Here is a 26711-nt window from a genome sequence, read left to right as displayed (position 1 = left end):
GGCTATATGTAATACAAGGCAATTTTTGTCCAGGATCGTTATTATCGCTGTAGATCAGCTCTTTGAACTCGCCAGTGAATGCTCATATCACTCAGCCAGAAATGTTGACATGGTCTCTGTCGTCATGATATTGAGCACAAATGTCGACATGGGCACAAGGGGGATCAGAACAACTCAAAATTTGATTGTGACCAAACATCATATCGAGGCAAAAATTCACGAAGTCGCATCGCATCATATCCCACATTGTACTTCTGGATGCCTTGTAAGCCGCTCGTTAAATTTGAGTGACCTTTGAGGTGGTTTTATATTGTAATAGTAGAGATCTTTCTGGAAATTGAACATAAATCTCTGAGTTTTGGTATGCGCCACTTGCCAAAGATGGATGGCTACAACTGGCGAACTCCCAGACTTCAGAGCCCTGGTCCGAGAATGATGGTGCCTTGACCGTTACACGAGAATTGTCCCAAGTATGGACTCTCATGAATAAACAACAAATGGCTCGTCGCCAGGCCTGTCAATGAAGGACAGCTAACTCTACATTGCCCTGCCCTACACATTATCACCAAAACTTTACCTCTCTGGCGACCGTAGTAGACGGATTTGAGATGCTGTTTTGAATCCGAAACTCCTCCACTATTATCCCAAAGTCACACGTACCTCGTGAAGTCCCAAGAACGCCTGTGTCACATCCGACGACGTAGTCCAAGGGGAGAGGTGGGCTTTCGGTCTTTTGGACTGGCGTGTCTTCATTATTGTCAAGGCTATCGAGCAGATCAGAGAAGTAGCCCGCCTCCTGCGGAAAACACAGAGCGAGAATGTCGCGAAGGCTAATTAGCCAGCCCCTATCCTTCGCGCATTGGTAAATCGGCGCGGACTCTTGAATGAGCGCTGTCGGTATGTAGTCTAGGTCTCGTCGTGTTACGAGATCATGATCACATGTGAGCCCGGATCTCACGAGAGATTCTGCCAGTTCTCTGCTTTTCATGTACGGCATCAGTAAGTACCAACCCTCATGAGGCTCGGGTCGACCAAACTTCAACGATTTAAGAGGCCCAACAACTGAGATTTGTATGTTAGGATCGGCCCCCTGTCTTAGGAGAAGATCAACGACTTTCGCATACTTCTGAACGCAAGGGATTTCGTACATCAGCATGGCCCACAAGAGTGTCTGCCAGCAAGTCCAAGGGACTTTGTCGATGGTTTTGCTTCCTTTCCAAGAAACGCTAGCTGGGTTCTTGTTCGGAATCCAATTCAAATCAATGCCATTTGCGAAGAACTCTGCAAGTAGCTTGGAAAATACATCTAGTGTAAGACCTGATGTCTCATTCAGCCAATTCCATCTAATCCAGTCCCGAGGTCTCTTCGGCTTTTTGGTGTCGTTGGCTTGGCTGTGGTTGGCACGTTCATAGTCATTCAGATGAAAGTAACGAATCACATTCAAGAATGCCTCGAACATATGATGAGTCATGATGGGTGTCTCAGCGCCTGGAACTGCTCGTCGTCTCCTCCATTCACTATATTCGTAAATTCGTTCCCGGAGCGTTAGAGTCACAAGAACCTCATGCGGAGACCTGCTGGTGACTGGGAGACGCACTTCTTGGATGGCCAGCTGTATTGTGAGGTGCCGCTTGATCGCATCCCCTATAGCATCGATTAGGCTAAGGAATCTCGGGGATCCCGATAGACCCAGCAGAGCGCCGCATCTGATCAGCTCCTTCAGCCGGGTCTGCAGGGTATCCTCGAGTATATCAATCAATTCCAAACATTCCCGTTGAGGAATATCTTGCTTGGGCTTGAGCAATGGATAATGTGACGGAGGCAGAAAGCGAAGACAGGCCAAAACGGTTGAAAAAAGCGCGAAAAAAGGATCGAAGTCAGCCAGGTACGTACTCATCTGACTGAGTGCTGTGTCCGAACTCAAAAACTCGACGATAGAGCGGTGTGTGAGAGCAGCGTACATTCGCTCGTCGCCGTTTGCGGGCCACAAAGTAGCCTCGGCGATGCTAGCAATACTAAGGAAGCCTTTACAGTGACTGATAATTCTTTTGCGAGCGTTCTCTAAGCGCAGTTGTATATCTAAAGCTTTCGTGTCGGACCGTGGCTGGAATGTGGACAAGTTCCAAGTTGGTGATGCCTCGTCAAGCAGCATCAGATCCAAAAGACCTACTCCGTGATATGCTTGGCTTGACCGCAATAGCCCTGGAACCTGGAACTGAGCGAACCGTACCAAGGAAATAGCCCTATACACCCAGGTACGGTGATTTGCAGTGACGGACTGCAACAGATGCGGAAACAGGTCGTCTAATTCAGATGGGCAGAGTCGTATTTTCCGACGAATCTCGCTGGCGTTGGTTATATCACGCGATAGCAAGGCATCTTCGATTGTTGCAATCACCATGATTACCCATAAAAACACGCCTTCAGCCTGTTTGATCATGAGGTCTTTTATGAGTTTTGCTTCCTCGCAGGTTGAAGAAGAGAATAGCTCCTCGCGTGTTTGCCAGCAGGTTATCATCTGAGCCATGTCGTCACATGTCAATTCATGTAGACGTAATTTGGGATAGCCTGAGAAGAACTCCTCGAATATGCCGTACTCACGACTAGACACGCAAATCTTGATTATGGGCCGGTAATTCGTAGCCCAAGCTTTGAGGATCACGAGAAGATCCGCGTGGTTGCCTTCAAATTCGTCTAGCCCGTCAATAACCAACACAACTTTGTGTCTGTTTGTAACTTTGGATTTAGCCAGTATGTTCTCGAACGCCCGCTCCACATCCTGGTCCTGGATTGGATTTGGCCCCAAACGGTTGCTGCGAAGTCCTTCGCAGAGCTCTGGGAAAGCAGTCGTGGTAATATCAGGGCTAGACTCGAGAATAGAGTATAGCAACCCGCGAAGCAACCCATTGATGCTTTTCTATACACGGCTCTAGGAGTCAGTGCCACTCTTTTAACTAATATCAATGAACATACCTGCTCTGGCTGTCCAGGCTTCCAAAAGAAGAATCTGCCTACGAGAAGTGCTGATCCGGCGGCCCAGACCCTTAAATGGCGGCAGAAATTGATATGGCTGCAGATGAATTTCATGAGCGTTGATTTGCCCGCACCTGGCTTTCCAGCTATGTAGAAGAAATCCTCGCCAGCTTCAAGCCACTGTACGAATTGCTGCTTGGCTTGGACCAAGTTCTTGTCGAGGTGTTTGCACGTACCATCCACCGAGTTGGCCGTGTTTTCGTTAGCCAATAGCCAGTTGAAGGTAGCATTGTGGGCTTTAGTCACACTTTCAAAGCGTTCGTCATGAACTGACCGGAATTTGAGCATGTGCAATACCGCCGCTTGTTGTGCCCTGGCGAGGTCTTGCTCTGATTGAGATAGCAACATCCTCGGTATGTTTGTGAAGTGACCAACAGCAGAGCGGGTATCAGCGGCGGTTAGTTTTAAAGTAATAAGATCACACTGATCTGAACAACCACTCGTCCCAACGAGATCGAAACTTTTGATCGCCTCCGGATTGTATGATGGTTACTCAATACTGTTTGCGAACCAAAGAATCGGAACTTCTCACCAAACAGGATCAAATGATATTATAAGTTATTCTCGGCATCAATTTGTTGCTCCTTGTTGTTATGCCTGTATTCCAGTGGCCAATCCTGGACTTAACATGAACATAAGGTCATTCAAATTGCGATTTGGGTACCAGGCTTGGCCGGATAGTCCTGGCACAATTTTCATGCGACGGTGCTAAGCAGTATGGGCTCAATGTATTCAAGGCTGCCCTAAGAGATAGTCTCAAGAATGTATGACAAACCTGATTGTAGGCAGAACTGCCTCGCTTGAGCAATGTCTTTGGCAAATGATAATCCTGGTGTAGTGCTGTATTGATTTGTGTGCATTTGCAGTATGACAGACGCCCGCAGGACTTTCTGTCATGCACTGTGTGCAGCGGTTGGATGCGCCCGTCTTGTTATCGTGCATCAAGGGCTCTGACCATATAATACGTTGGATTGTCGGCCTGCCAATCTAGGACGACTTCTTAAGCGATATGGCAGGGATAGACATACAGATGACAGGGTCTATAGCCTCCCGGGCCGTAGTATCGCAGAAATTTTGCGGGCCAAGGTGGCTGGCGAGACCACTCTAATACTGTAAATATTGAATTATTGAATGCGAAGCTCTCAATCCATCCTAGTAGGCGCACACTTGGGACAAGCCATTGACCAGGGGGTGGCAGCCACAATTACCAACGACAGGCGCTGAGGTTGACGTTTTCCCCTTTTAGAATCACACCAATTGCGTTCATCAATGAGGTACATGCACGGGAAGTCGTAAAATATCACAAGGCTTATACCGAAGAATAATTTTGGGATCTTCTTTTTGTATTATACATAGAAAGATGGAACCTCTTAGAGAATCTTTTACTACATCCGCTGGTCTACATCCTCTGTTGAAATATTTCGGATGATGAGAATCATGTATAATTTCATTTGGTGTGAACTATTTACCTCATCTGGTCTTGTATAATATCAAACTGGCATAGATAGTGCTCCCCCAATCACCGCATCGCATCCCATCTGTTACTGTTCAACGCAACACCTGACATGGCACCTCTAGTACCGTCTTCTCCGAACATCTTGTAGCAATGCTGTACATGACTCTCCGTATCATATCGTGGCTCAAGTGTAATTCCGATCGTCTTGGATCGTATCTGTTTGCGCCAGTAGAACATACAGTGAACAAGGTGCCAGCGATGTGTCATATAGAACACTCCGCCCTCGGGAAGGTCTGCGAGTGCCCCCAGCTGACCAACGCTCAGTTCCTGAGTGTGTTCAAAATCCGCCCAGTATGTCCAACTTCCATTTGGGCCGTCGCCGGAGTGATTGAACAATTCGGTCAACTCGTCGTCGCGGCAGTGATCAGGCAGCCAAGCTGCTGCTAAGGTGTCATACCTGCAGTTTAGCTGCAGAGCTTGGGCGACTGAGTTGCCGCAATTGCAACCAGGCAGTGAAGGAGTGGATTGTGGTTTCTGACGAATATGGTTTTGCCGGTCTTGTAAGACCAGCTCGAATAAATTGAAGAGGGTAGGAATGGCAAGGACAAGTAAGACTATATCTTTGAGCACAAACATGGAATCGCGATAGAGGCCGCGGTTTCGAGGAGGTGCCTGTCCTTCTAGACTTTCTAGCAACATCTCGCTTTCCTCTATTCCCTTTGAATCAGCTGCTCTAGATTACTATGTCTAGTAGATCGACATCCAAGAATTCATTGAGGTTGGGCTTACCTGTGAGTGTTGAATCTCGCGTGAAGGCCATGGCCATGGAAGAAGATATTGGTAACGTTTGAAATGAGAGATGATGAGACTCAAGTCAAGACAGTAGTATTACGGTCACAATGAGATTTTTCCATACAGAGGGGAGAAAGGCACCGGCCAAAGCAATGTTTTGTAATATAGGGCTCTTGAGGAGACGTAACGAACGACCTTTGGATTCCACTTGGTGGGCAGCATAATTCAGCTTCCGCGCTGTGGTCCATGCCTCAAGATCAAAATACGAGATTCTTGGTAACAGTAAGTCCTCTCCGATGCAACGTTTTTGATGAATGTATGCTCCCCATACATGATATCAGCTAAACCCGTCTTGCCATCAGACTGTAGACGTTGGCGTATATTGATCATTTGGCCCACAAAACTCGGTTGCGGAGAGGTCTCGACTGCGTGGTCCAATCTTGGCGTGGACTGATCAGAGCATACTTGCATACTGAACTGCAGTGCCAAGTATGCACATTTAGTCCAGATGGTCATAAAATCGGCTTTAGAACCGTATTCGTTCTCATACATTGCGTACTACGAACTCCCTCCGTTGAAAATCACAGTTGTCATGCACTATCTGTATGAACTAATGTAAGACGACCGGCAACTCTAAAGGGGAAGTTCACGGACGTTCCGCAAGGATTTCCAAGAACTGCAAAATGAAACTTGAAAGCTTGTAAGAAGAATGATGGTGTCTCGATATAAGTCGAATCAACAAGACCTTCAACGCTCCAGGCTAGACCACTGTCCCTAGGTAGAATTTACCTGCCCGATTTGGAACAGACTACACAAGCGAGGATCAATCATTAACTACAGAGTAGTTGTTGTACCCTGAGATTGTTCTAATAATTCTCATTTTCATGTATGTCTCACACATTCCTAAAATCCTCCCATGTGTATAAATCTCCCATCTCCTTACCAGCAGGTATGGTTCAGATTGGTGAAATATTGTCCGAATTCAACTAGCAACTATCAACACTCCATTCTCTCCCTCTAATAATTACTTACTGCCAGCTTGGTATCATTCATATTAGATACAATATCTATAATTTCTCCAACATGAAGTTTCAACATCTCATTACTCTCTTCGCGGCAACCACCCTAGCCATTCCTCTTGGCCGTAATATCTCAAACGCCAAAGACAAGAGAGATTATGAGACGCAGGGCGCTGCCAAATGGCCCAGTCTCCCAACTATCGCAGAGCGAGATGAGAAGCGCAACTACGAAATACAGGGTGCTGCCAAGTGGCCCAGCCTCCCCACGATTGCCGAGAAAGCGTAGGCAAAAGGGTATGGATATTATATAATGAAGAAAACTTGCTGTACGGAGACTAACGCGTGACCACCCAGTCAAATTAAATCTCATTGAACATGGAGAGAAGGGAAGAGAGAGAGTAATGAGCTAGGTGTCTGGATTTTTGTCCTATGAGCTCAGATGAAATTGCCTGTCATTAATATTGTCTTACCTTGGCTCTCACAAGGTCCTGTCCTGTGCAATTCCTCTATAAGGGTGGATAGGTACAATTGCACGTGGCACACAATCATTCAAAAATGCTGATCTGATGGATTTACGGTCGGCGATGTATGTTGGACTAAGCTTAAGTCCTCTACTTTCTTTCGCGTGTTTCAAACGGAGAATAAATTACACGAAGTGATTACATTTTCTAGATCCAGACTTTTGTGGTGAGTTTTGCATATAGTCAAAATCGTATGAATAGATGTTGGGCCAATAAGGATGCATGCGGGGGGATCTGATGGCTGTGGATAGCACAACCCCCGTTTATGGCGTTGCTCCTCTAACATTAGTCTTAGGTTAGTGTCTTGCACTTTAAGGTATGGTTGCTTATTCTCCGGGTTTTTGGAGAATTGGGGAAGTCGAGTCGATTTCCAGCGTGGGCCAATAATAGAGTTTTCGTGACGACATATAGTTGGAGCGTTTCTACTATGATGTGACATTTCACAGGCTCTTCGTTTGCAGAGCTGATACATGTATCCCTTGTCATAGATGACCTAGACGCGTCTGCACCGCGTAGAGGCGTTGGCAGATGAGTCAAAGTGGCACGGAGATGCAATCGCCGAATGAGATGTTACAGCGAGATGCGATAGTGGATCTATCTGCCGGCCGCCCTGTCTGAGCAGGGGCGTGAATGGCACGATGTGGGAACCATGACCATTGAAGCGCCTTTGATAAGACAAATTCGTCCGCCAACATCTTCTAAGACACATTTCTGAATAGCCTCTTTTTTCCGTTGGAAAGTACCAAGAACGTCCAGATAACCCAATCACTCAGCCAACACGAGAACCAAGACTACAACATGTCCAAGGCATTCGTTCAACGTCCAGCTCCTGGCTTTAAAGCCATGACCGTCTTTGCAAATGGCGAAATCAAAGAGATCTCGTTGTCCGACTATCTAGGCCAATGGTGAGTTCTCTCCTACTTCGCCAGTCGCCTCCTGGGTGTTCCGAACACTTCTGCTTCTTCTTCCTCTTCTTGTTCAAACATGTCACATTCTGAATATGCTAACCACAACCTCGCACAGGGTTGTCCTTCTGTTCTACCCTATGGACTTCACCTTCGTCTGCCCGACAGAGATCATCCAGTACAACGACGCCCTCTCGCGCTTCCGCGCAATCAACACGACCGTTCTCGCCCTCTCCACAGACTCCCACTACTCGCATCTCGCCTGGCAATCACAGCCGCGAAAGCAGGGCGGACTCGGCGCAGACCTGCAGCTGCCCCTTGTCGCCGACCGCAACCAGAAGATCTCCCGCGACTACGGCGTGCTGCTCGAGGACGAGGGCGTCGCCCTCCGCGGCCTCTTCATCATCGACCCCAAGGGCACACTGAGACAGGTCACAATAAATGATCTGTCGGTCGGACGTAATGTCGAGGAGACGATCAGACTGGTCCAGGCCTTCCAGTTTACCGATGAGCACGGCGAGGTCTGCCCCGCTGGTTGGATGCAGGGATCCAAGACAATGAAGGCAGACCCGAAAGGCAGTCTCGAATACTTCAATGGTGTGCCAGACGAGGCTACCAACGGACACACTAACGGCGTCAAGAGGGCGCGTGTCGAGTAACAGATTCACCGTCAGTAGCAGCGCGTGTGTGAGGAAAATCAGATGATAGGGCTCATCTGGACCTATGTAGACATAGATGTAGATATAGACTAACCTTAGACCATTGGCGTTGTCTCATAAGGGCAGCCGCACTATAGCGGTCCTATCGGTCACTTTCAGTCTCGATTTAGTACGTCAAGCGGGTAGATGCTAAAACCCCGGGATGCTAGAAATGGTTTGCCAATAAAGTTTTACTGGTATAATACGGATTGACCTTGGAAATTACGAAGGTTCATGTGGAGTCATTACACTACAGTGATCCAACGTTAGTGAAAAGTTTATAGATGACAAAGAGTAAGACGGGTATAACACTACGACGGCAGTGAATTTGAGTATCTGAGAAGTTTGAGAAGTCTGTGATGTAATTGGGAACTCTTGTACTATATTCTTTCAATTCACGATAATCTACCACATATCATGCATAGCGCGATCTTGCAGCTATCTCCCATAGGCATGGGTGCTTCCATATTGTATTCCACCAGAGTAGGAACACAAGTCTTCTGTTTGCTTCTCTTTCACAGCCCTGTATACCTATTTCTCGATACCAAGTTCAAAGAGGAAACTGCTGCTGACGAGGAATCTTGGGCATCTCAAAATCGAGCTCTTTCAACGAGTGTTTGCGATGAAGAATTCCAGGCCCCACCGAGAACTGTTCCTTTTTCGAGTACCCAACATCTTGATAGCAACTGGCACCTTGCCTATAGTATGAGTACCAAGTTCTCGTCTTGAAGAAGTGAGCGCCGAGCTTGGCCTTCAGCGTGGTCCAGATTGCATTCGCCTCCCTGGCGCTGTTGTCGGTCTCGAGCGCATCGACGTGGTCGATGATGATAACCATGTCGTTGCCCAGCAGGGCAAGAAGGTGGGTGATCGCGTCCAGGCCGTCTTGGCATGTACATTTCGAGCCATCGATGCGCTTGAGATGTGCCAGCAAGCTAGCCTCGAACTGGGCGTTGTCGCTCCCGGGCAGCAGGTCGATCATCTGGACGATGAGAGAGTACATCAGCGCCAGGGTGCCGATCTCCTTTCCCGTCACCGCCCGGTCGTCCATGCTGGTGTTCTTCTCGACAAAGTCATTTTCCCGACAGAAGAAGGCGACGCGCTTCGTCTCTGGGACGCTGCGCATCTTTTCATAGACAGTCAGCGAGACTTTCCAGAAGTCCTCGTCAACTCCTTGAAAGTGACAGGACGCCGTGTCGATGTCGATCCAACGCTGGATATAGTTCTTAGCCTTGGTGCTGAGATCGTACTCGTAGCCGTCATTCCGGAGGTGTTGATGTTGGTACTCAGCGAACTGATCGTAGGTCCATTTCTCTAGGCGCTGTGCCTCGAGTCGCAGATCACCTTTCTTGCAAGATGTCATAATGGATACGGATCCTAGACCGACTAGATATCACTGATACAGCTCCTACAGCCTGTAATTAATGCTATGAATCAATGGGGTTGTAGCTTGGTTGCTCCCGGAAGACGTCTTGATCCCGATGAGGAATTTGCGACGAGATATAGACAAATCAAATGTCTGTATGCAAAGGCGTCTCGCAAAAGAAGTAAACAAAGACAGTACTAGATCTACGCCAGTCTAAAAGCAGTATCAGGCTCATTCAATTTATTCACGGACAAAGATACTCTCTATTTGCAAATCACAACCATGTCCTTCCCTCTGAAGTATACGCGCCCTCTTGAGAACCAAGCTGTCACGTGCGTCTGTGCTTAGGTTCGGCTGTTGTAAAGAGTGAGGTATGTTCACAACATTGTCTAGTGTCACTTTAGAGTATGTGTGCGATACGTCCCAAAAAACAATAGGTATCATATTGATCATCGTCTAGCAAGACCTCTAACTGTCAGCTAGCGATATGATCTTCTATTTGTACATGATTTTCATTCCGTTTCCATGGTCCATTAATTCCTCATGTTCATTTCTCGAAACCGACGCAAGATGCTGCAAAAGAAGCGCCGATGCAACTCCAGTGATCGTGAACCAAACATTAAACCCAATTGCCGAATGCGGCAGATATCCTCGGAATCGGCCAATCAGCTTCAAACTCCACATCGCTTCGTCTCGCTCCAACTCAACACCGCGAACAACATTACCGGCTCAGCTTGCTGCCGACACTGCTCATGGTGTCGCTCATCTTCTCACTCATCTTTTCGCCAAAATTACCCATCCACTGCGGCACTTTGATGCTCATCCTGACCCGACCTTCAACTACCATGCTGATCACATTCAGTAGAGCAAAAGTGGTGGATCCTATAGCACGGAACACCGCCAGTGCTGCAACGGCCCACATGATAAAGCGGAGATAGTAGTTCTCACCCAGTCCACTAGATCCATAAGCCTCCGAAACAGCCATGGCCAAGATAGCGTTTGCGATCATCCATACAACCACCATATATGTCCGCACAGATTTGTAGTAATCCTCCTGCAGCTGACTCTCAGAAACGCCAGGTTCGGGCACCTCGACACGGTCACGAAGGTTGCGAAGGGCCTCATCATAACCTGAATCAATATCGAGTTGCTCAGATGGCATTTCAAGTTCGACGAGACCACCTTTGCCAATAGCACCGCCGAGGTCGTTCTTCATCACGTTGTCTCCCTTGGTCCCCCAAGTAACATCATGCGTGTTGCAAAAGGCATAGACTTGGAGAGTGCAAATGTATGACGGAAGGAGCATGAAGTATTGTGCCGAAGAGGTGAACATATGCCAGGGGTCTAGGTATATGAAAGACATGAGGAAATACATGCCCACAGTTGAGCCCACAGACACGGTCAGGTTCGTGAACACGTTATTGCCGAGTGAAGCCGAGTTCTCTGTGGTGATTTGCTTGACTACGATGTAGATACAGGCAAATGTGTTGTATGCCATGATTATGCCGTAGATGATCATGCTAGCGAGGTAGAGCTTCTTAGCACCTTGAGGCCTGTTGCCTAGCGAGATGATAAACTGCATGGAAATCAGAAGCACACAGGTATATCTTAAGAGTGTGAAGATATATAAGCCGATATGGTGGCCAAATGGATCTGCAGACTCGTCTGCGAGGCCGCCTGCGATGAAGTAGAATGTTAGGTAGAAGTTAGCCAGGGAGAAGTATGTAAAGAGTAGCTGCAATAGTTGGTAAAAGAATTCGATGTGCAGTAACACTTTTCGTGCCAGAGTGTGATCAGTCTGCCACAATTGCTTAAAATGGACGAGCGAGTAGACGGCTGCAAAGAAAGCACCGTTCAGCCATCGACGTCGTTGCGAGATGAATTCCGGTACAGTATCTACGATGGGGTTAGCGAAAATGGCGTTCTATGAGGAGTACACCGAACTTACCTGGGACATCAGTCTCACCAGTGCAACCCTTGACATATTTCAGGACCCATCTTTCGTTGCGTTTGGCGACAAGTTCCCAACACAAGATACGATCCTCAGCTAGGTACATGTTGGCAGTGAAGACATCGGCGTGCTGACCATGTAGAGTCTCTCCCTTGAAATATTGGCTGAGAGGCCCATGACCCGTTTCATCATTCTGGAGAGCGTGATATCGGTAAGCGCTCAGAGCACCGGGCAACACTGTTATGTATCCGAAGACGGACTCGAGCGGCTTGTCCAGAATGTTGGACATCTTGTATTCGAAGTTCTGGGAGGCCACCAGCGGGTTGAGCAGTGAAGTACCCCACTTGCCCTTCATGGCTTTGATTTCACCACATGCGCCGGCAACATTCGAATCCTGATCGAAAGCTTTCCAAAGATGGTACAGCGAGTCTTTTCCTGGTTTCGTGCCGACGTCGAGAAGAATGCAGACATTGGGATTGAGCGCGCGACCAAGAGCGTTGAAGAACCACCTGTGGGAATTGAGCTTCTTCTGATTCTTCTCCTTCAGACAGAAGACCATTTGGCAAGGAACGATGCCCTTCTCGGCACCTTTGAACTTCAAATCCGCATCCAATGAAACCTGTGTTGTGTACTCGTAGACATGGGCCTGCACGGCTTTCTGGTTGACGTAGTTTTTGGCGATGCCATGTTGGTAAACACCCATGGCGGCTAATGCATCAAGTGTTCGCGGATGAATCTTTTCTCTTCCATCCGACACGATAGCCACAACGATCTTCTGCCATCCTTTTTCACCCCATGTCCTTGACTTGTTTCGACTGCAGAAATGGCTGATGTTTTTCATGACGGCGTGCATGGTTCGTGTGAAGCCGATTTCATCCTCGTTATACATGGTGACGCAAATGAACAACTCCGTCTCACGAGCAGTCTTCCCAATGTTTTGTCGCAACTTATAACCCTTCTCAACAAAGTCATCCGGGTCACACGTTACAGCCGTGTATCTCATGTGAGTGAACTCGACCTCGTCTCTTCGCGGCAAGAAACTGTACAGAATGGTCGGGATCTTGCACTCAAGGACAAGTTCTCCGTTGATCAATTGCACAGCCTTCTTCGCCATTTGGGGCGGACGAACACCTCGACGTTCTTGCATGCCATCTGGGGCTGGCCCATAGTAGTGCTCAGCTTTCTCGTCAAAAGGCGTTCCAGGTACTTCACTAAGAGTAACTTGGGATTCTGCGCCGTAGGAGTTACGGTGGTCAGCCAAGTCACTCTCATCAGGCCCGAACACATCGTCGTGGTCATGGTCTAACGGAATATTGACTGTCGCATCGTCTGCCATGAAAGCCGAATTCCGAGCTGAGCCGGAGAACAATGGCGCCGGCGGTAGTGGTCGACGCGGGCTACCGCCATATTGGGATGAGGGGGTTCCTGGTCTAGGGCTTCCATTGATATCTGCCGGCTCGTACTGGACATGAGAAGGAGGAGGTCGTCGAAAATCCGACCGTGCGGACATCCTTGACCATGGTCTGGTGGGGGATCCGCTCTCGCGCGGCTGATAATAGCTCGAAGTCGGAGGAGGTATGTGGGGAGGGTCGAGATATGACGAGTCTAGTGAGTTGACTGATGGTTGGTAGTTTCTGCGTGGGGTCGGTCGAATACTATTTGGTGTTTCTTGTGAGCTCTCGTTGCTAGGGGTCTTCTCTTCTCGTAAGATCAATCTGGGGCCACTTGGAGCCTTAATGGCATGAAGAGAACTTCTCCTTGGTGAGGGGCCTTCCGGTATCGTTGGTAAGCTCTGTAAGATATCTGCTTCACCCACTTTAGGTGAGCTCTTCTTCTTCTTCTTCTTCTTTCGCTGTAACTTTACAGTTGGAGTACGTTGCACCTTGGCAAAAACCTTGCGTTGTGGAGAGTCTGCTCTCGGAGAAGGTGGATCTAGGAAGGTGATGGATTTCGGCGTTGGTCCATCTTCCTGCTTCTTGAGCACCTCAAAGTGCTCTGGGGTAGAGACTGTGGGGGTTCCAGACGACTCCTTGTGCTCTACCTGCTGATTTTGCTTGTTCTTCTGCAGAACAAGCGGAGCCGGTACAATGCTTGAATGAGATGGTAGTACAGCTGCTGGAGATACATACGGTCGAGATTCCGGCAGTGGATCTTCCATCGATGTCAGCAACCTCACGGCGGCTGAATTTCCTCCTGGCGTATATCCGTTGTCATTGTCATCGTCATAGTAGTCCGGTGGGCGGTTGTCCATGGCGAAGATCTATTGCCAGCAAAGACGCTGACGTTTTCGTGTGTAAAACACCAGCCCCAAAGCTCTGAATAAGTGGAGGAATGTGTTGCGATATCTTTTCGAATATTCTATCGCTTTGCGCCTGATATACTGAAGCTTGGTGTGCTCGGCGACCAGGTTCTGACAGTTCAAAGCCGGACGATGTTGCTCAGAAGACAGGCAGACAAGGCCAGCAGCATGACCATTCAAGTTGTCAGAGATGATGGGAAATGATTATATCGTGCGCTAAGCGGGATGATATTGGCGGAGACATCAGGCGCAATCTCGAGCTCTTACATGCACACTTTGTTTGCGTATCGCCTTGCAATATGTTGACCCGGCAACGCGATCGGGATGTTTTTGCTAGGCGCCAAGCACAGGCCCAGAGAGCCCACCATTAGCGCTCAACCCCAGAGTTTGTGCCTTGCATCGGGACACGCTAAGAAGATGCTATTTTCGAAACACGATCGTCGCTCTGTGGTCATTACAGACTATGGCGTTCAATTCAGCCGCCTGTTTTCTATGTCGCAACTCTATGCAAACATGCTACGGTGACAAAAGAGGCTTGTGTATGCCCGCATTGTCTCAGTAAATGTCAAAACTCAATTCAAGAGATCTGTTTCGTATCCAGCGTGTCCCGCTCGCGGCGCTAGCTGTAATATTGTTTACTCTGCTTGCGGGTCACAACATTAATGCACACAACCTTTCCCCTTGGCTGCTTAAATCGCATGTAAACAGACAACAGCAGTATCGTTGCGAGATCTATGTCTCGTCGCAGTGAGACTCCATCGCAATTTACAATCAAGATGAATTTTTGTTTTGGGAGTTCTAGATATGCCAAGCCAGTTTATAAGGCAATAAGATTATGTTATATCTCAATACCGATTGTTAGACCAGACCACAGAAAGTCGTTTTATCCCATTCAGAGGCCGTCTCTCAAAAAAAGCTTAAATTTGAACGTGTTATAATGATTTGGGAGAGCCAGGAGGCACTGGACTGGGTTCCAATGCATCAGGCCATACCCCAGATTTCCCGCCAGCTCCGTTCATCTCTGCCCAAAGGACCTCTTGACCTGCCGAACCTCGCCTTTTCTCCCGAGTTGGCCTCGGGCAAGCAGAGCCACTCTCGGATGCAATATGGTATTTCCTCTCTCACATGGCTAATGGAAATAAGAGCTTGATCATCCGTCAAACCCCCTATCTTGACAGTACCATTCTTTGAAGCTTCGCTCTCAACCACAACCTCCGATCCATCATCCTGGGAGACGTAGGTCTTGTTTTCGCCATGTTCTAAAAACAGGAGACAGCGATTCCTTACACCATCATCCATGCCACTGCACGCTTCGTCTAGAACTACGATAGCAGGGCTCTTGATGATAGCGCGGAGGAAAAGAGACACGCGCTGTGCTGAAAAAGAAAGCTCGCCAAACATGTAGTGGTCCGCCCATGTCAAGTTGTCTTTTTCGGAGGAACTTGAACGAGCTGGGTTCAGCTCTGGTGCGAACCATCTGAGCACAGCTTCTACCTTTTCCTTGTCCTCTGGAGTAAGCTTTGCCTTTGTGCGGAATGTATCTGCCCAGGCATTTTCCAATACCTGACGAACAGTCAGACTACGAGGCATTAGCTGATGTATTTCGGGACTACAGTGCCCAATACGAGACTGCACATCCCATATAGTCAGAGGCAGAGCACCTGAGCCTGGTTCAGGTAATCGACTTCTGCCAAAAAGCTTGATGGGTAATGAGTATGTTTGAGGATGATCGGAGCAGATGAGTGATAAGATTGTGGTCTTGCCAGAACCATTCGGTCCAAATATACCCCAGCGTTCGCCTCTCCTGACAGTCCATAGGAGGCCAGTTTTTTCTTGGCCGCCAACTTCCTGTTTCCAATTGCCGAGGACCACCTTGCCACTATATTGGACCTGACAGCCGTCCATCTCTATCAAAGGCTCGCCCTGCAATCTAGATGCATCTGTGTCATGACCTGGAGTTCGGTCGTCATCAACGATTTCTTCACCCATCAAGGTCCTGCCTTCAATGCCATTTTTGGTCAGCTTCCTTCCCATTTCAGTCAGACTATGCACTGCGAGCTTGTGGTCTTCTTTTGAAGTGCCGTTCCAGACGCCTTGCACGTATCGCCGTAGCTTATCAAGTACTTCCTCTTTCTCGCCCATAGCTCCGACTTGACAGTCACTCCTGAGGTACACAAGATGGGTAATCCAGTCTGGTATTGGATCCTGTGGTCTGGCGCTTAAAACAAGGCGAGGGCTGGCTTTACTTGCCATACCATGTAGCAGTGGGCTCAGTCCAGAAACGGTAGGTGGATCAAGGCCCATGAACGGCTCATCTAGAAGCAGTACTTCTGGGGCAGTGAGCAAGGCTCTTGCAATTCTGGCCCTTCGTCCCTGACCATTGCTGAGGAAGGACACTGGCAGTTCGAGCAGCTGATCGAGTTTAAGATCATTGATTACGCGGTCGAGGAGAAGAGGATCTACCACTTCGTCATCCTGCTTCAGCGCATTCAGCTGAGTGTTGCCGAGCAGGAAGTCACGAAGAGAAAAATCTGTGTTCTCGCGCTTTGATTCGTACCGCGCAGCCAGGTATGCTGCCGCAGTGGACCCGCTGGTCAGGCCTTCATTGCTGAAACCGACATACTGGATTGCCTTGGTCGGAATTCGTAATTTGTGAGGCACCGCTTCTGTTGACAGGTATGGAAAGCTCCGTGCTGTCGGCGGGAAGCACAGGTGCTGGCCCCTCAAAAGCTGCAAGAAGGTTGTCTTCCCACTCAGTGACGGCCCTACAACGTACCAATGATTTGGAGGATCGGGCGCTGAAGGGAGTGCGAAGTTCAAATTGGAGAATAGTGCCGGGTTAGGATGTGTAGACGGCACATTGGGATGGTGGCGGTAGAATGTGCCATTGGCAATGCTAACTATGGGCGACCGAGCGAACGGAGGACGCATTTTGCTAATTGGGACACCTACAACACCCCCGCAATGTCCATTAAAGGTGATCTTTAGAAGAGTGGCTTAATCATAGTGACTCAAGTTTAAGAGAGGTCATGTTACATTATGCCCCGGTGCCGGTAACGGTGACGGTGGAGGTGGAGGTGACGGCGGGGATAATCGGGGATTAGCGTAGGATCTCTTGTGCAGATATTATGCAGCCGCCCCTGCTAACTCACGTTCAGAGTTATGCACTGATTGAGTAAGGCTCCTGACTTAGGCTCCTCCCAGGGCGTTCGTGTTCAGCTTGGAGCCTTCTGAGCGCAGCTGCTATTTGGAGCTTCCGTATCTACCTACCACAGGGCTTCTCGTCACCATCAACGTTAACCTCACAACGCAATCGCCGCATTTCTCGTCTACATCTCTCTGGACAAACGCATCAGAGCTTCCGGACACGCCATTACGGAGTAGAACAACCTGCCTCAAGGAAACAGCACCACACAGCCGCCAAGATGGTAAGCCACCGCTGCTATTGTCGGATGCCGGGCCTCCAGCCCACCACTTCCTTTTGTGCCCCAAGCTGATGTTTTCCTCTCGCAGTCGATGCGTCTAGTACCCTCTGCCAACCACTCCTCCTCCTTCACACATCTCAAGACCGCTGGCGCTCCTTCCGCGCCCGGCCTGCACGACACACTCCGCCACGGCGTCGGTCCCACACCTTCACACCTTGGCGAGCCCTCGGCTCCCGTTTCGCGACACCCGCTCGAGTCCCGCCTGAAGGCCTGGCAGTCCACCCAGGATGCCCTCAGAATGGAGACGCTGCGCAAGACGTTCGGCATCGCGGAGCCGATCCGCCGCGGCATGGAGGCAAAGATTGTGAGCGAGGGCTCATGGCGGCCGGCTGCGCTGGGCGGTGGCCCCGGCAAGAACAGTGTACACGAGGATATCCTGGCCGGCCGGGACACAAGCTGCGACTGGGAGGATGTGTTCACGGGCGAGGAGCAGCATGGCGCTGTGGGTATCCATGACGAGATGGAGCGGAAGTTGAGAATGTAAGATGCTTGATGATTCCATGACTCTTGGCCATTGTGAAGCCCAGCTTGTACGGAGACTTTTGCTACATAGATTCGGTAAACTGACCTGGACCATGTTTTGAGGCTCTAAGGCAGTGGGTGACGGCATCGAGGAAACTCCGATGCATGTACCATTAAAGTCTATTGCAGTTCTGTGATGATGCTACGCCATAGGAAACAGAGATGATGATCCTTGAGGAGACACAAACATGCGAAATACGCCAGGTGGATGCACTGGCCTTGTCATACCGTGCTCTTTGTAGTGTTCAAACCAGCGGCAAAAGCGCTGCCTTCTAAATGCATATCCAGCTATACACAGTGACCCTAAAACAATGACCCCGTAACCTATTCCCATGAGGCTGTGACCAAAAGAGAGAGTAAGAATTTACAAAAGCAAAACGCTGCGCCAGCCGGGCGATATTGTTTCCCATCCTCAATACCTCGTGTATCGGACAAGGATAGGTCTCCTTACCTGATCGTGAATCTGGCAGTTTCATGAACCACTGCTCAGAACTGCTTCCCACTGGATACTCAATCATGTGATATGCGCTTACCCCAACATCGGAGACGCGCTGTATCCCTCAACTTCTAGTCGCCCAAGTGCTGATATCGCACCAGTAGTCGTGGGCCGGTGAGGATCCTAGACGAGCCTGAGTCGCCATGTCCTAGCCTCTATAGCGAGGCTGAGCTGCATTCTAGAGAAACTGCTCCATCACAAGATTACACAGCATCCGCTACGCCCAGATTGCGAGCCCGGTTCCTTAAGCCGTTTGTTAGCCTCCTCCTCGTCTACGATTTCTTGCGGTTTGACCGTCATGTGGATGATGCTCGTGACGGACGGCGAGAAATCATATTCTGCAAGTAGTAGTCAGTATCAAATCAGATGCTAGTACGGCGCTGGTTGAAGGTAGACAGGCGGGTAAAACATACGGGATAGAGTCGCCTTGTCATCCAGCATTTTGCCCATTTTTATGAGGCGTATCGACGTGGGTTCCCGTGGTGGCGTCTCCCACTCCTTCCGCCATTCCCGTAGCACCAGCTCTTTCAGTGTGTAGACTGTAATGCTGAAAGGGTCCATCTTTCCGTCCTCTGTAACGCCAGTGACATTGACGTTTCGCTTCGTCAGATACTTCTCGTTGATTCTGAAGGGATGGCGGTTCCCGGTGGTGGGTATTATTATCAGAATATCCACGGTCAGTTCGCCCGGTACCGAGGGTTCTTGGCTCGAGTCTGCGGGACCAATTGCATCTTGGTCTGGGGAGTCTGCATGGGTTGCAGGAGCTTTGCCCAGAGCCTTCGCTGAGGGGTGTGCCGGATTCCCTGAATCGGTGGTGGTGTTGAGAGGGCCAGCATTCTCGTGGAGCGGTGTTTGCGAGGATTCGGCGTCGCGTGTCGAAGACATCGCATTATTCGCGGACGCTGGGTCAGCAGCGGCAGAGGCCGCTTCTGGGGCCTTTGCATCTGGTGACAAATTGTCCATCTCTACTGCGTCGGATGGTTTAGGTAAATGTTGTGTTGTTGATAGATTCGACTGCTCCTCGCGCGAACCGAGATCCCCACCCGGCAACTGTCCCGGCTGTACCATGGCTGCGCCGTTCGTGGCAAAAGAGTGGCCCTCGCACTCGATTGAGACTGTCGGATGACAAACAAGCTTGTGGAAAAGTCGTGATGTTGGATATCGGAGAACAATTGGATGTCAAGGATTCTAAACCGGCAAGGGAGACGTTCATGCGACACGGCTTCGTCCGATTGATTGATTGATCGACTGCCTGGGAGACAGGCCGACGTGCGACTACTGACGGTGTTTGCCTTGGCTCCAAATGAAGTTATATTGACAGTACCGGTCGACTAAAGAAAGTATGTATGTATGTATGTACAGTTCCTGGGAATACCTGGGCTGAAACGCTGTCGAGTTTACTAGGAAGCCAAGCGGAGGATAGGTACTCTATTTCATATGCAGGAAAACGAATGTAATTGCGACCAGGCTAAAGCACGCAGAGAAGCGAGGAATAATGGGCCGATGGGAACCAGAATGCTTGTACTGTGCTGTACTTGATCCTGCCCCGTCTGGAGAAGTGTATGGGATGCAGTCCGCTTAGAATGAGACCGAGCAAGGTTGCACTAAACAATTCTGCGGATGGAATGAAAAGTTGAAGAATTACGTGGTTGATCGATGCTAAATAAAATAGCTGACTACCGGCAATCAAGTCGCTCTGGATTGATTGCTTGATTGAGAGCTGAGACCTCGGCCAGGCACCGCACCAATGTTCGCTTGTGCCCACTTCAACCTATTAGGTATCAAGTAGACCTCCAGCAGTAGGTTGTAAGGTAATCCGTAGATGGATACGAATTAAATTGTTTGTTGGTATCCGAACGGGGTAGTCAGCATTAGTGAGGTCCGTCGCTATCATTCATCAAGGGGTGCCAAAGTCTGACATGGAACATTATTTGATCTGGCAAGTTCCTTTCTGATTGTTACTCTCCTTGACCGCGTTATTACCAGATACACAGCAAGCGCCTGTGAAAACCTGATTCCCATGACATTGAAAGTACCCTTACGCACCTCGCTTGCTTTGACATTGGGTTCGGGTTTCGCTCCAGGCTCTCTGGACTCCTGTGCTGCGGGTGGGCGGGAACTGGAAACGTTAGCGATGAATCGGGGCTTGTTGGCCTCGAAATGGAGGGGAGGGAGGGGGGAGGCTCCACTGTCAAGCTGGGCCCGTGAACCATTTTCCAGCCAATTGTCGCCTCCTACGCTTGCCTACGGGAGGTTTCAATAACGTGGGGAAACGATCTAAAGCATAAATTCGCCCACGGAGTGTCGCTGTCACGTCACCTTGTCAGACTCGTGGCTAGGAATGAAGCTGAGTTTGAGAGAAAGGGCACTTCCCGGAGAAACTCGTTGACCATATTGCTCAAACCAAATCCGACTCAGGTACCGGAGTAAATTTGGCGAGACAAACCGCTATTACGGTCCGGAAGAGATATCTTTCTCAGCATGCTGGAGTAGAGAGTTAAATATATTACTTGATCACACAGCAAGTACACAAAGCTGCACTGAGGCTGGCTCTAAATTCCGCCTCGCCATGCTGCTACAAAACAACCAAAGTGTTAGGCTCAATTCTGAGATGGCCTACCTACGAGTATACCCTGATAGAACGAAACGTCTCCTTCAATTCCATATCGTACCAGTGATGTCTTTCGTGCTCCAGCACTGACCAGTAACGTTAACTCAATTGTCAACCGAGTGCCTATCAATGTTATCGAACTCTCCCAAAACAATCTGGCGAGCACCCGAGTCAAGGAATGCCTAACCTTAGGGCACTCGGCAAGGTCCCCCGGCTGAATACTTGGCACTGCGTCCCCCACCTCGCCCTACGAGCAGGATATCGACAAGTCAACGAATCAACTGACAAATATCTGCAACGAGTCGTAACGTATCTTGACTGATGTTGCACGGCATACGGGAAAGTGTTTTGTCAATTTGTGTTGGCAACGGTGGCGGTGTCATCTTCTCTCCCCTTGAGCTTTTCAAATTGTATGGCTTCCAGGGTCCTAACCTAGTCCAGAGTGATTGTTGATTTGCATTAATGGGTGGTGCAGTACGTAGCTGTACTTTGTTGCTGGCCACTTGGCCTACTTTAGACTAGTCACTGTCATATGCGCATCCTGCCCACTGCGTCCCCAAACACCGCCTCTGAATGCTAGTAGCGATTACAGTAAGTACTTGGTGGGTGAGGGGACTAGCAGAATGTGTACACTCGACACCTTGTGTCCAAGAAGACAAGATAGCGGGACTATTGACGATATATCATCCATCCGCAGACTCTTATCAAGTGCTTTAACTGCCAAGGTGCTCATATATTCTTCCTAGTATTATTGGTGTTTAAACTCATTCTCAAGCTTTATGAGGCAGATTGGGACTACGGCCTGGGGAACATCAACTGGCACATGACAGCGGGTCCGCAGCCAAGTGATAGGCACTTAGTCACGAGATGCATTGTTCAAAGCTTGTTGAGATCTGGGCAAGTCTAAAGCGACTGAGGTACGGTTTGTGGGTTGGCAGAATTACAGCCTTGCAATAGCTTTGGGATCATAGCGATAACACATCGACAGTTTGTCATGCTGAGCGGACAGTCTGAATCATGCCAAGATAGTGCCATGGCTATGATGACTTCTTCGCCCTGGATTGCTCATCGGCAAAACCTACATAATTATAGTTTGTCCAATCATGCGTTTAATAGCGGCTTAGGTCTATTTGTTAACAATCCTTCGAAGGTGGAAGAAGAGGATTAACCTAACAATTAAGCCGCCGCAGGACATGGTCGATGTGGGCTGTGCAGTGCTTACTATGGCAACTTCTACTCCAATTGTGAGGACGAGGTCTACCGGAAACACGTTGTGTCTATCCCTCGATGTAAGAACAGTTAGTACATTAACACCATTCACTATCTTACACTAAATGAGAACTCACCTATTCCAAGGGTCCTTCTTATTCTTACTCTCCAGATACTTTGTCTTATATTCAAAGTAGATACCTTTCCAGGGAAAAATTACAAGTTTTATACGAAATTACTTCAGAAACGAGAACATAGTGTGCGCTTGAGAGTAGAAATGTGTTTGAACATTGTACACCTCCAAAGAGTGGTCGATGATGCATGGGTAATATAAGCATCTTGTGTGTCATTCTCTTGATTATGCAATGCCATCGTATGCTTAGGGGTGCAAAGGACGAGGTTATTACTGCCAAACAACATGTATGAAGTCCGGTACTTTTATATCCGTTCGAGCCGCTTTTGAGTCAAGACGCTTCCTTATGATTCCCCGCTGCTTCAGACACATCCAACATGTGTACATTGGAATTGAGTGCGAGGGACTTTTTAGTAATATAACGTCTATGGCATGTACCACAACTGTGCAGTGTGGGCAAATCGTCTCTAAGACTCTATATACACGTTCTACTATTGATCTTGCATTTTGAAATCTTTAACTATTGTATAGATATCCACGTTAGAGGTTTAGTTTTGTTATCACTGTGCCTTAATATCTTATTTCATGTTCACCAATTCTCAATTACCGTGTCACCACAGCCAGCAATGCGTTTATCACAAGTTGTTAACGGTTACAGGAAGGTTTGAAAGTGCCCGAGTCGTTCAGTAAGAAGTCAAAATAGCCACAGCGCTTGCTGAAGACTATAACGGAGACGAGTACTATAGTAAGAACGATCGATCGCGGCTAACACCCGTTGCACCCTTGACTCCACTAACCTACATGATCTGCTGAGAATATGTGCAACCAACCTTGGCAGTCACCGTCTTTCCGCGACCATTGGAGATGTCGTTTTTCAAAATGGTCACTACCGAAAACGTCGCTTGTCCAGGTCGCGGATTCGCGCCTATGAGGATCACCAGAGTTCAGGAGATCTGATAAACTCCAAAAAAGCCATCAATGAATTGAGCCAAGAAAGCGTTTTCGGCTCCGGGGTGTGGATATTGGGCACGGCTAGCGGGCCGGTACTCATCTCCAATATATGCGTTTACGGCTGATTACGTCACTAGCACACATCATTAAGCTCGGGTATATCGGCTTTCGAATGGCAATCATGAATTCCATAAAGGCTAAAATGCTGTTTGACGAAATATTTTGGTATATAATGAAATGGGATCGTAGATTATGCATCGTTGGTGTCTCTTGACCATATTTCGAAGTTGATTCAGCCAGAAGCACGTCGCCACCCAACTAAGTATGACAGACACATCACACTACTCGGACGACTCGTCCTCGGACGTAGAGCTAGGGACAGCGTCTCGAGTCCAGCCCTATAGATCACGATCAGGCGGGTACCATTCAGAAAAAGAACACGATGGACATCGGCCATGCGACTGTGATGACGACCTGGAACAGATGGCCTCTCGCGCCAGTGGCAGATCACGAGCTAGTCGACCAGACATCAACCGTACAGAATCATTGGTCTCTAGAATACGATCACGACCCGTACCTAAGTTTACTCACCCATTGGCACGGCAGAAAACAACACAAGATCAGCTCGTCGACTTCGAAGGGCCGGATGACCCCTTTCATCCCCTAAATTGGTCACTACACAAGAAAGTAACCACCACGATGCTTTATGGTCTCGTGACCATGACAGCTACGTGGGCTTCTTCTTCGTACTCAGCGGGCACGAATCAGATCGCGGAGGAGTTTCGCGTTGGCACGCAGGTTGCAGTTCTGGGAACGTCTCTATTTCTCGTCGGCTTCGGTCTCGGGCCTCTGTTGTGGGCACCACTGAGCGAAGTCTACGGGCGGCGTCAAGCCGTCCTAATACCCATGTTTGTTTCCATTTGTTTCTCGTTTGCGACTGCAACGGCGGAAAACTTGCAAACAATTATGATTACACGGTTCTTCGGCGCTTTCTTTGCTTCTGCCCCCGTCACCAACACCGGCGGCGTCTTAGGTGATCTGTTCTCCCCGGCGTATCGCGGAATCGCGATGGCTGGGTATGCGATGGCTGTCGTAGGTGGACCAACCCTTGGGCCGATTGTGTCGGCTGCTGTCGTAATCCAGCCATGGCTTGGCTGGAGATGGACAGAGTACCTTACAGGAATCTTACAGGCGTTCGTTTTGTTTATGGCAACCATATTCATTGATGAGTCTTATCCCCCCAAGCTGCTCGTCTATAAAGCGCGACGACTACGTCATGAAACTGGCAATTGGGCCTTACAGTACGTATAAATACAACCTGCACCCTCGAATTTCCTTCATTACTTTAGGAGGATCTATTCCACAATATTCTCCGCTTATAGGCATTTCGAGAGGTGAAGCTAGTGGTCTTGGTCAAATCAAAATCCTGGAAATTACTCCCCATTGTGACGGAGAAATCGACTAACTCTTCGTAACGCAGTGCCAAGTTTGAAGAATGGGATGTCAACATCAAAGAGCTTGCAAGGAAGTTCTTGATCCGTCCAGTCCAGCTACTTTGTACACCCATCTGCTTCCTTGTGGCGTTATATGCTAGTTTCTGTTACGGCATTCTCTATATGCAGCTTGGTGCAGTCCCTATCATCTTCGGAGAGATCAGGGGCTGGAACTCGTTCCTCGCAGTGTTACCCTTCCTAGCACTCATGCTAGGCTCACTAACAGGGGCCTTTATCAATATCGCCAACCAATTCCAGTACAACAAGGCATACCACGCTGCAGGTGATCGTGCTGTCCCCGAGAAACGTCTTCCGCCAATGATGCTCGGGTCGGTTTTATTTGCGGCAAGTCTATTCCTCACAGGCTGGACGGCTGATCCTAGTGTGCATTGGATTGTGCCGATCATTGGGTTGTACTTGGCGGGAACTGGCTTCAACACAATCTTCCAAGCGGCTCTTAATTATCTTGTTGATACCTTTCAGATGTATGCAGCGAGCGCGGTAGCAGCAAATACGTTCTTGAGAAGTTGTTTCGCGGCGGCCTTCCCGTTGGTGGTATCGCCTCTTTATCATAATATAGGGGTTGGGCCGGGCTCGAGCATATTCGGCGGATTCGCATGCTTGATGATACCAGTGCCATTTATATTTTGGAAATATGGAAAGACGATACGTGCTGGTAGCAAGTGGAGTAAAGGGAGCGTGTATTGAATTATGATCTTGCCATAATATAGAAAGGAAACGGCAGTTTTAACGACCTTCTCATATGTGGACAATTTCCGGGGCATTGGATACTGAGGATTGCCATGAATCTTACCTGTAACATTAGTCTAAGATTACACGGCAAGTGTTCATTTATTTGTTATCGAACTCAGGGTGTTAGCAACCGTTGCTTGCTCAAGGTTCTGGAAGGTGGTCTATTGAAGAGGCTCAGGTTTATGATTACACTTGGAAAAGGGAGAGTCGGAAGGGAGCGTTACAATCATGTTTAGTAAATCAATAAGCCACCGAATATGACAGCAGGACAGTGACTAGGCACCCCCATGACCGGTCATTCGCACCCTTCTTCTTCTTCTTCTTCTTCTTCTTCTTCGAGCAGCCCGCCTACGAAACACACTACAATCAAAGGGCACCGTCCGTCAAATAGATAAATCGTCTAGGTTACTAAGGTGGCGTATCCGGCTTTTGGTACTCCCACGGAGCGTCGAACTTCAGGTTCCAACAATTTAGACACTCGTCAAAGTAGTTACGTGGTCCGCACATTCTCCTACCATGCATGTTCATATACCTCAGCCTCAATTAGCTGCAGCTCTTCTAGGGTTTTGACAACCTTTATATGATAGCGCGGCTTTTCTAAATAATCGCAACGCCAGAAGTGTCGTGTTGATCGTCTTGCACGGTTGTGTTTCTTTCAATCGGTACAGGAAACTCGTTCCCCTCTGGTCGTCACACCACCGCCTGTGGTCCCGGTCCCGAGATAATGACTGGCCACAAATTCGGGAGTGTTCTTGACAGTATTTCCTAGAGCAAGCTGCAAGTGGGCAGTTTGCTCAGGGCACTTGGTATTATGACCCCGACATGTTCCCAAATTCTGCCTAGGCAATGCTAGGTCTGGGTCGTTTGTAGTATTGACTACCTTTGACTTGGCTTTTGCCTCCTCAAGTCTCTTTAACGAACTGTTTCGTGTTATCTTACGACGAGTAAGGTATAGAAGAAATAATAAATAGAGAACGTGGAGGGTTAGGGGAGCATTGTTACTATGGCTATGAAGTCGTTC

The 26711-nt window shown here is 48.7% G+C and overlaps 9 protein-coding genes across 9 annotated transcripts; 4 read left to right on the top strand and 5 right to left on the bottom strand.

Annotated features, from left to right (window-relative positions):
- Window positions 1-562: 562 nt before the first annotated feature.
- BKA67DRAFT_653934 (uncharacterized protein) lies at window positions 563-5309 on the bottom strand (the record flags this gene model as incomplete). Its single annotated transcript, XM_046106469.1, has 4 exons — window positions 563-2917; window positions 2974-3302; window positions 4729-5199; window positions 5279-5309. 4 exons carry the CDS (start codon window positions 5307-5309, stop codon window positions 563-565), a joined length of 3186 nt encoding a protein of 1061 aa, XP_045964908.1.
- A 1934-nt stretch (window positions 5310-7243) lies between these two features.
- Window positions 7244-8833, top strand: BKA67DRAFT_549132 (AhpC/TSA family protein). The gene is made up of 2 exons (XM_046101561.1): window positions 7244-7726; window positions 7845-8833. The coding sequence occupies exons 1-2, from the start codon at window positions 7620-7622 to the stop codon at window positions 8383-8385; spliced, it is 648 nt and encodes a 215-aa protein (XP_045964907.1). The 5' UTR covers window positions 7244-7619; the 3' UTR covers window positions 8386-8833.
- A 141-nt stretch (window positions 8834-8974) lies between these two features.
- On the bottom strand, window positions 8975-9784 carry BKA67DRAFT_530861 (uncharacterized protein; the record flags this gene model as incomplete). The annotated part of the gene is made up of 1 exon (XM_046099301.1): window positions 8975-9784. One exon carries the CDS (start codon window positions 9782-9784, stop codon window positions 8975-8977), a length of 810 nt encoding a protein of 269 aa, XP_045964906.1.
- A 469-nt stretch (window positions 9785-10253) lies between these two features.
- BKA67DRAFT_549131 (glycosyltransferase family 2 protein) lies at window positions 10254-14247 on the bottom strand. Its single transcript, XM_046101560.1, has 3 exons — window positions 13868-14247; window positions 11736-13393; window positions 10254-11683 (listed from the first exon to the last, which is right to left on the bottom strand). Exons 1-3 carry the CDS (start codon window positions 13987-13989, stop codon window positions 10509-10511), a joined length of 2955 nt encoding a protein of 984 aa, XP_045964905.1. The 5' UTR covers window positions 13990-14247; the 3' UTR covers window positions 10254-10508.
- A 197-nt stretch (window positions 14248-14444) lies between these two features.
- On the top strand, window positions 14445-14831 carry BKA67DRAFT_549130 (uncharacterized protein). The gene has a single exon (XM_046101559.1). The coding sequence runs from the start codon at window positions 14600-14602 to the stop codon at window positions 14786-14788; it is 189 nt and encodes a 62-aa protein (XP_045964904.1). The 5' UTR covers window positions 14445-14599; the 3' UTR covers window positions 14789-14831.
- A 1-nt stretch (window position 14832) lies between these two features.
- Window positions 14833-17090, bottom strand: BKA67DRAFT_549129 (P-loop containing nucleoside triphosphate hydrolase protein). Its single transcript, XM_046101558.1, has one exon. It carries the CDS (start codon window positions 16966-16968, stop codon window positions 15019-15021), a length of 1950 nt encoding a protein of 649 aa, XP_045964903.1. The 5' UTR covers window positions 16969-17090; the 3' UTR covers window positions 14833-15018.
- A 372-nt stretch (window positions 17091-17462) lies between these two features.
- BKA67DRAFT_530858 (proteasome maturation factor UMP1-domain-containing protein) lies at window positions 17463-18006 on the top strand (the record flags this gene model as incomplete). Its single annotated transcript, XM_046099300.1, has 2 exons — window positions 17463-17465; window positions 17551-18006. The coding sequence occupies 2 exons, from the start codon at window positions 17463-17465 to the stop codon at window positions 18004-18006; spliced, it is 459 nt and encodes a 152-aa protein (XP_045964902.1).
- A 729-nt stretch (window positions 18007-18735) lies between these two features.
- BKA67DRAFT_530857 (uncharacterized protein) lies at window positions 18736-19608 on the bottom strand (the record flags this gene model as incomplete). Its single annotated transcript, XM_046099299.1, has 2 exons — window positions 18736-18878; window positions 18954-19608. The coding sequence occupies 2 exons, from the start codon at window positions 19606-19608 to the stop codon at window positions 18736-18738; spliced, it is 798 nt and encodes a 265-aa protein (XP_045964901.1).
- A 4034-nt stretch (window positions 19609-23642) lies between these two features.
- Window positions 23643-26011, top strand: BKA67DRAFT_549120 (major facilitator superfamily domain-containing protein). The gene is made up of 2 exons (XM_046101557.1): window positions 23643-24745; window positions 24925-26011. The coding sequence occupies exons 1-2, from the start codon at window positions 23769-23771 to the stop codon at window positions 25643-25645; spliced, it is 1698 nt and encodes a 565-aa protein (XP_045964900.1). The 5' UTR covers window positions 23643-23768; the 3' UTR covers window positions 25646-26011.
- The last annotated feature ends 700 nt before the right edge of the window (window positions 26012-26711 follow it).

The sequence above is a fragment of the Truncatella angustata genome (genome assembly GCF_020726525.1).
Source record: "Truncatella angustata strain MPI-SDFR-AT-0073 chromosome Unknown BKA67scaffold_1, whole genome shotgun sequence".
Lineage (NCBI taxonomy): Eukaryota > Fungi > Ascomycota > Sordariomycetes > Amphisphaeriales > Sporocadaceae > Truncatella > Truncatella angustata.
The sequence above is the reverse complement of the archived record's forward strand: the minus strand, read 5'-3'. Positions and strand labels throughout refer to the sequence as shown.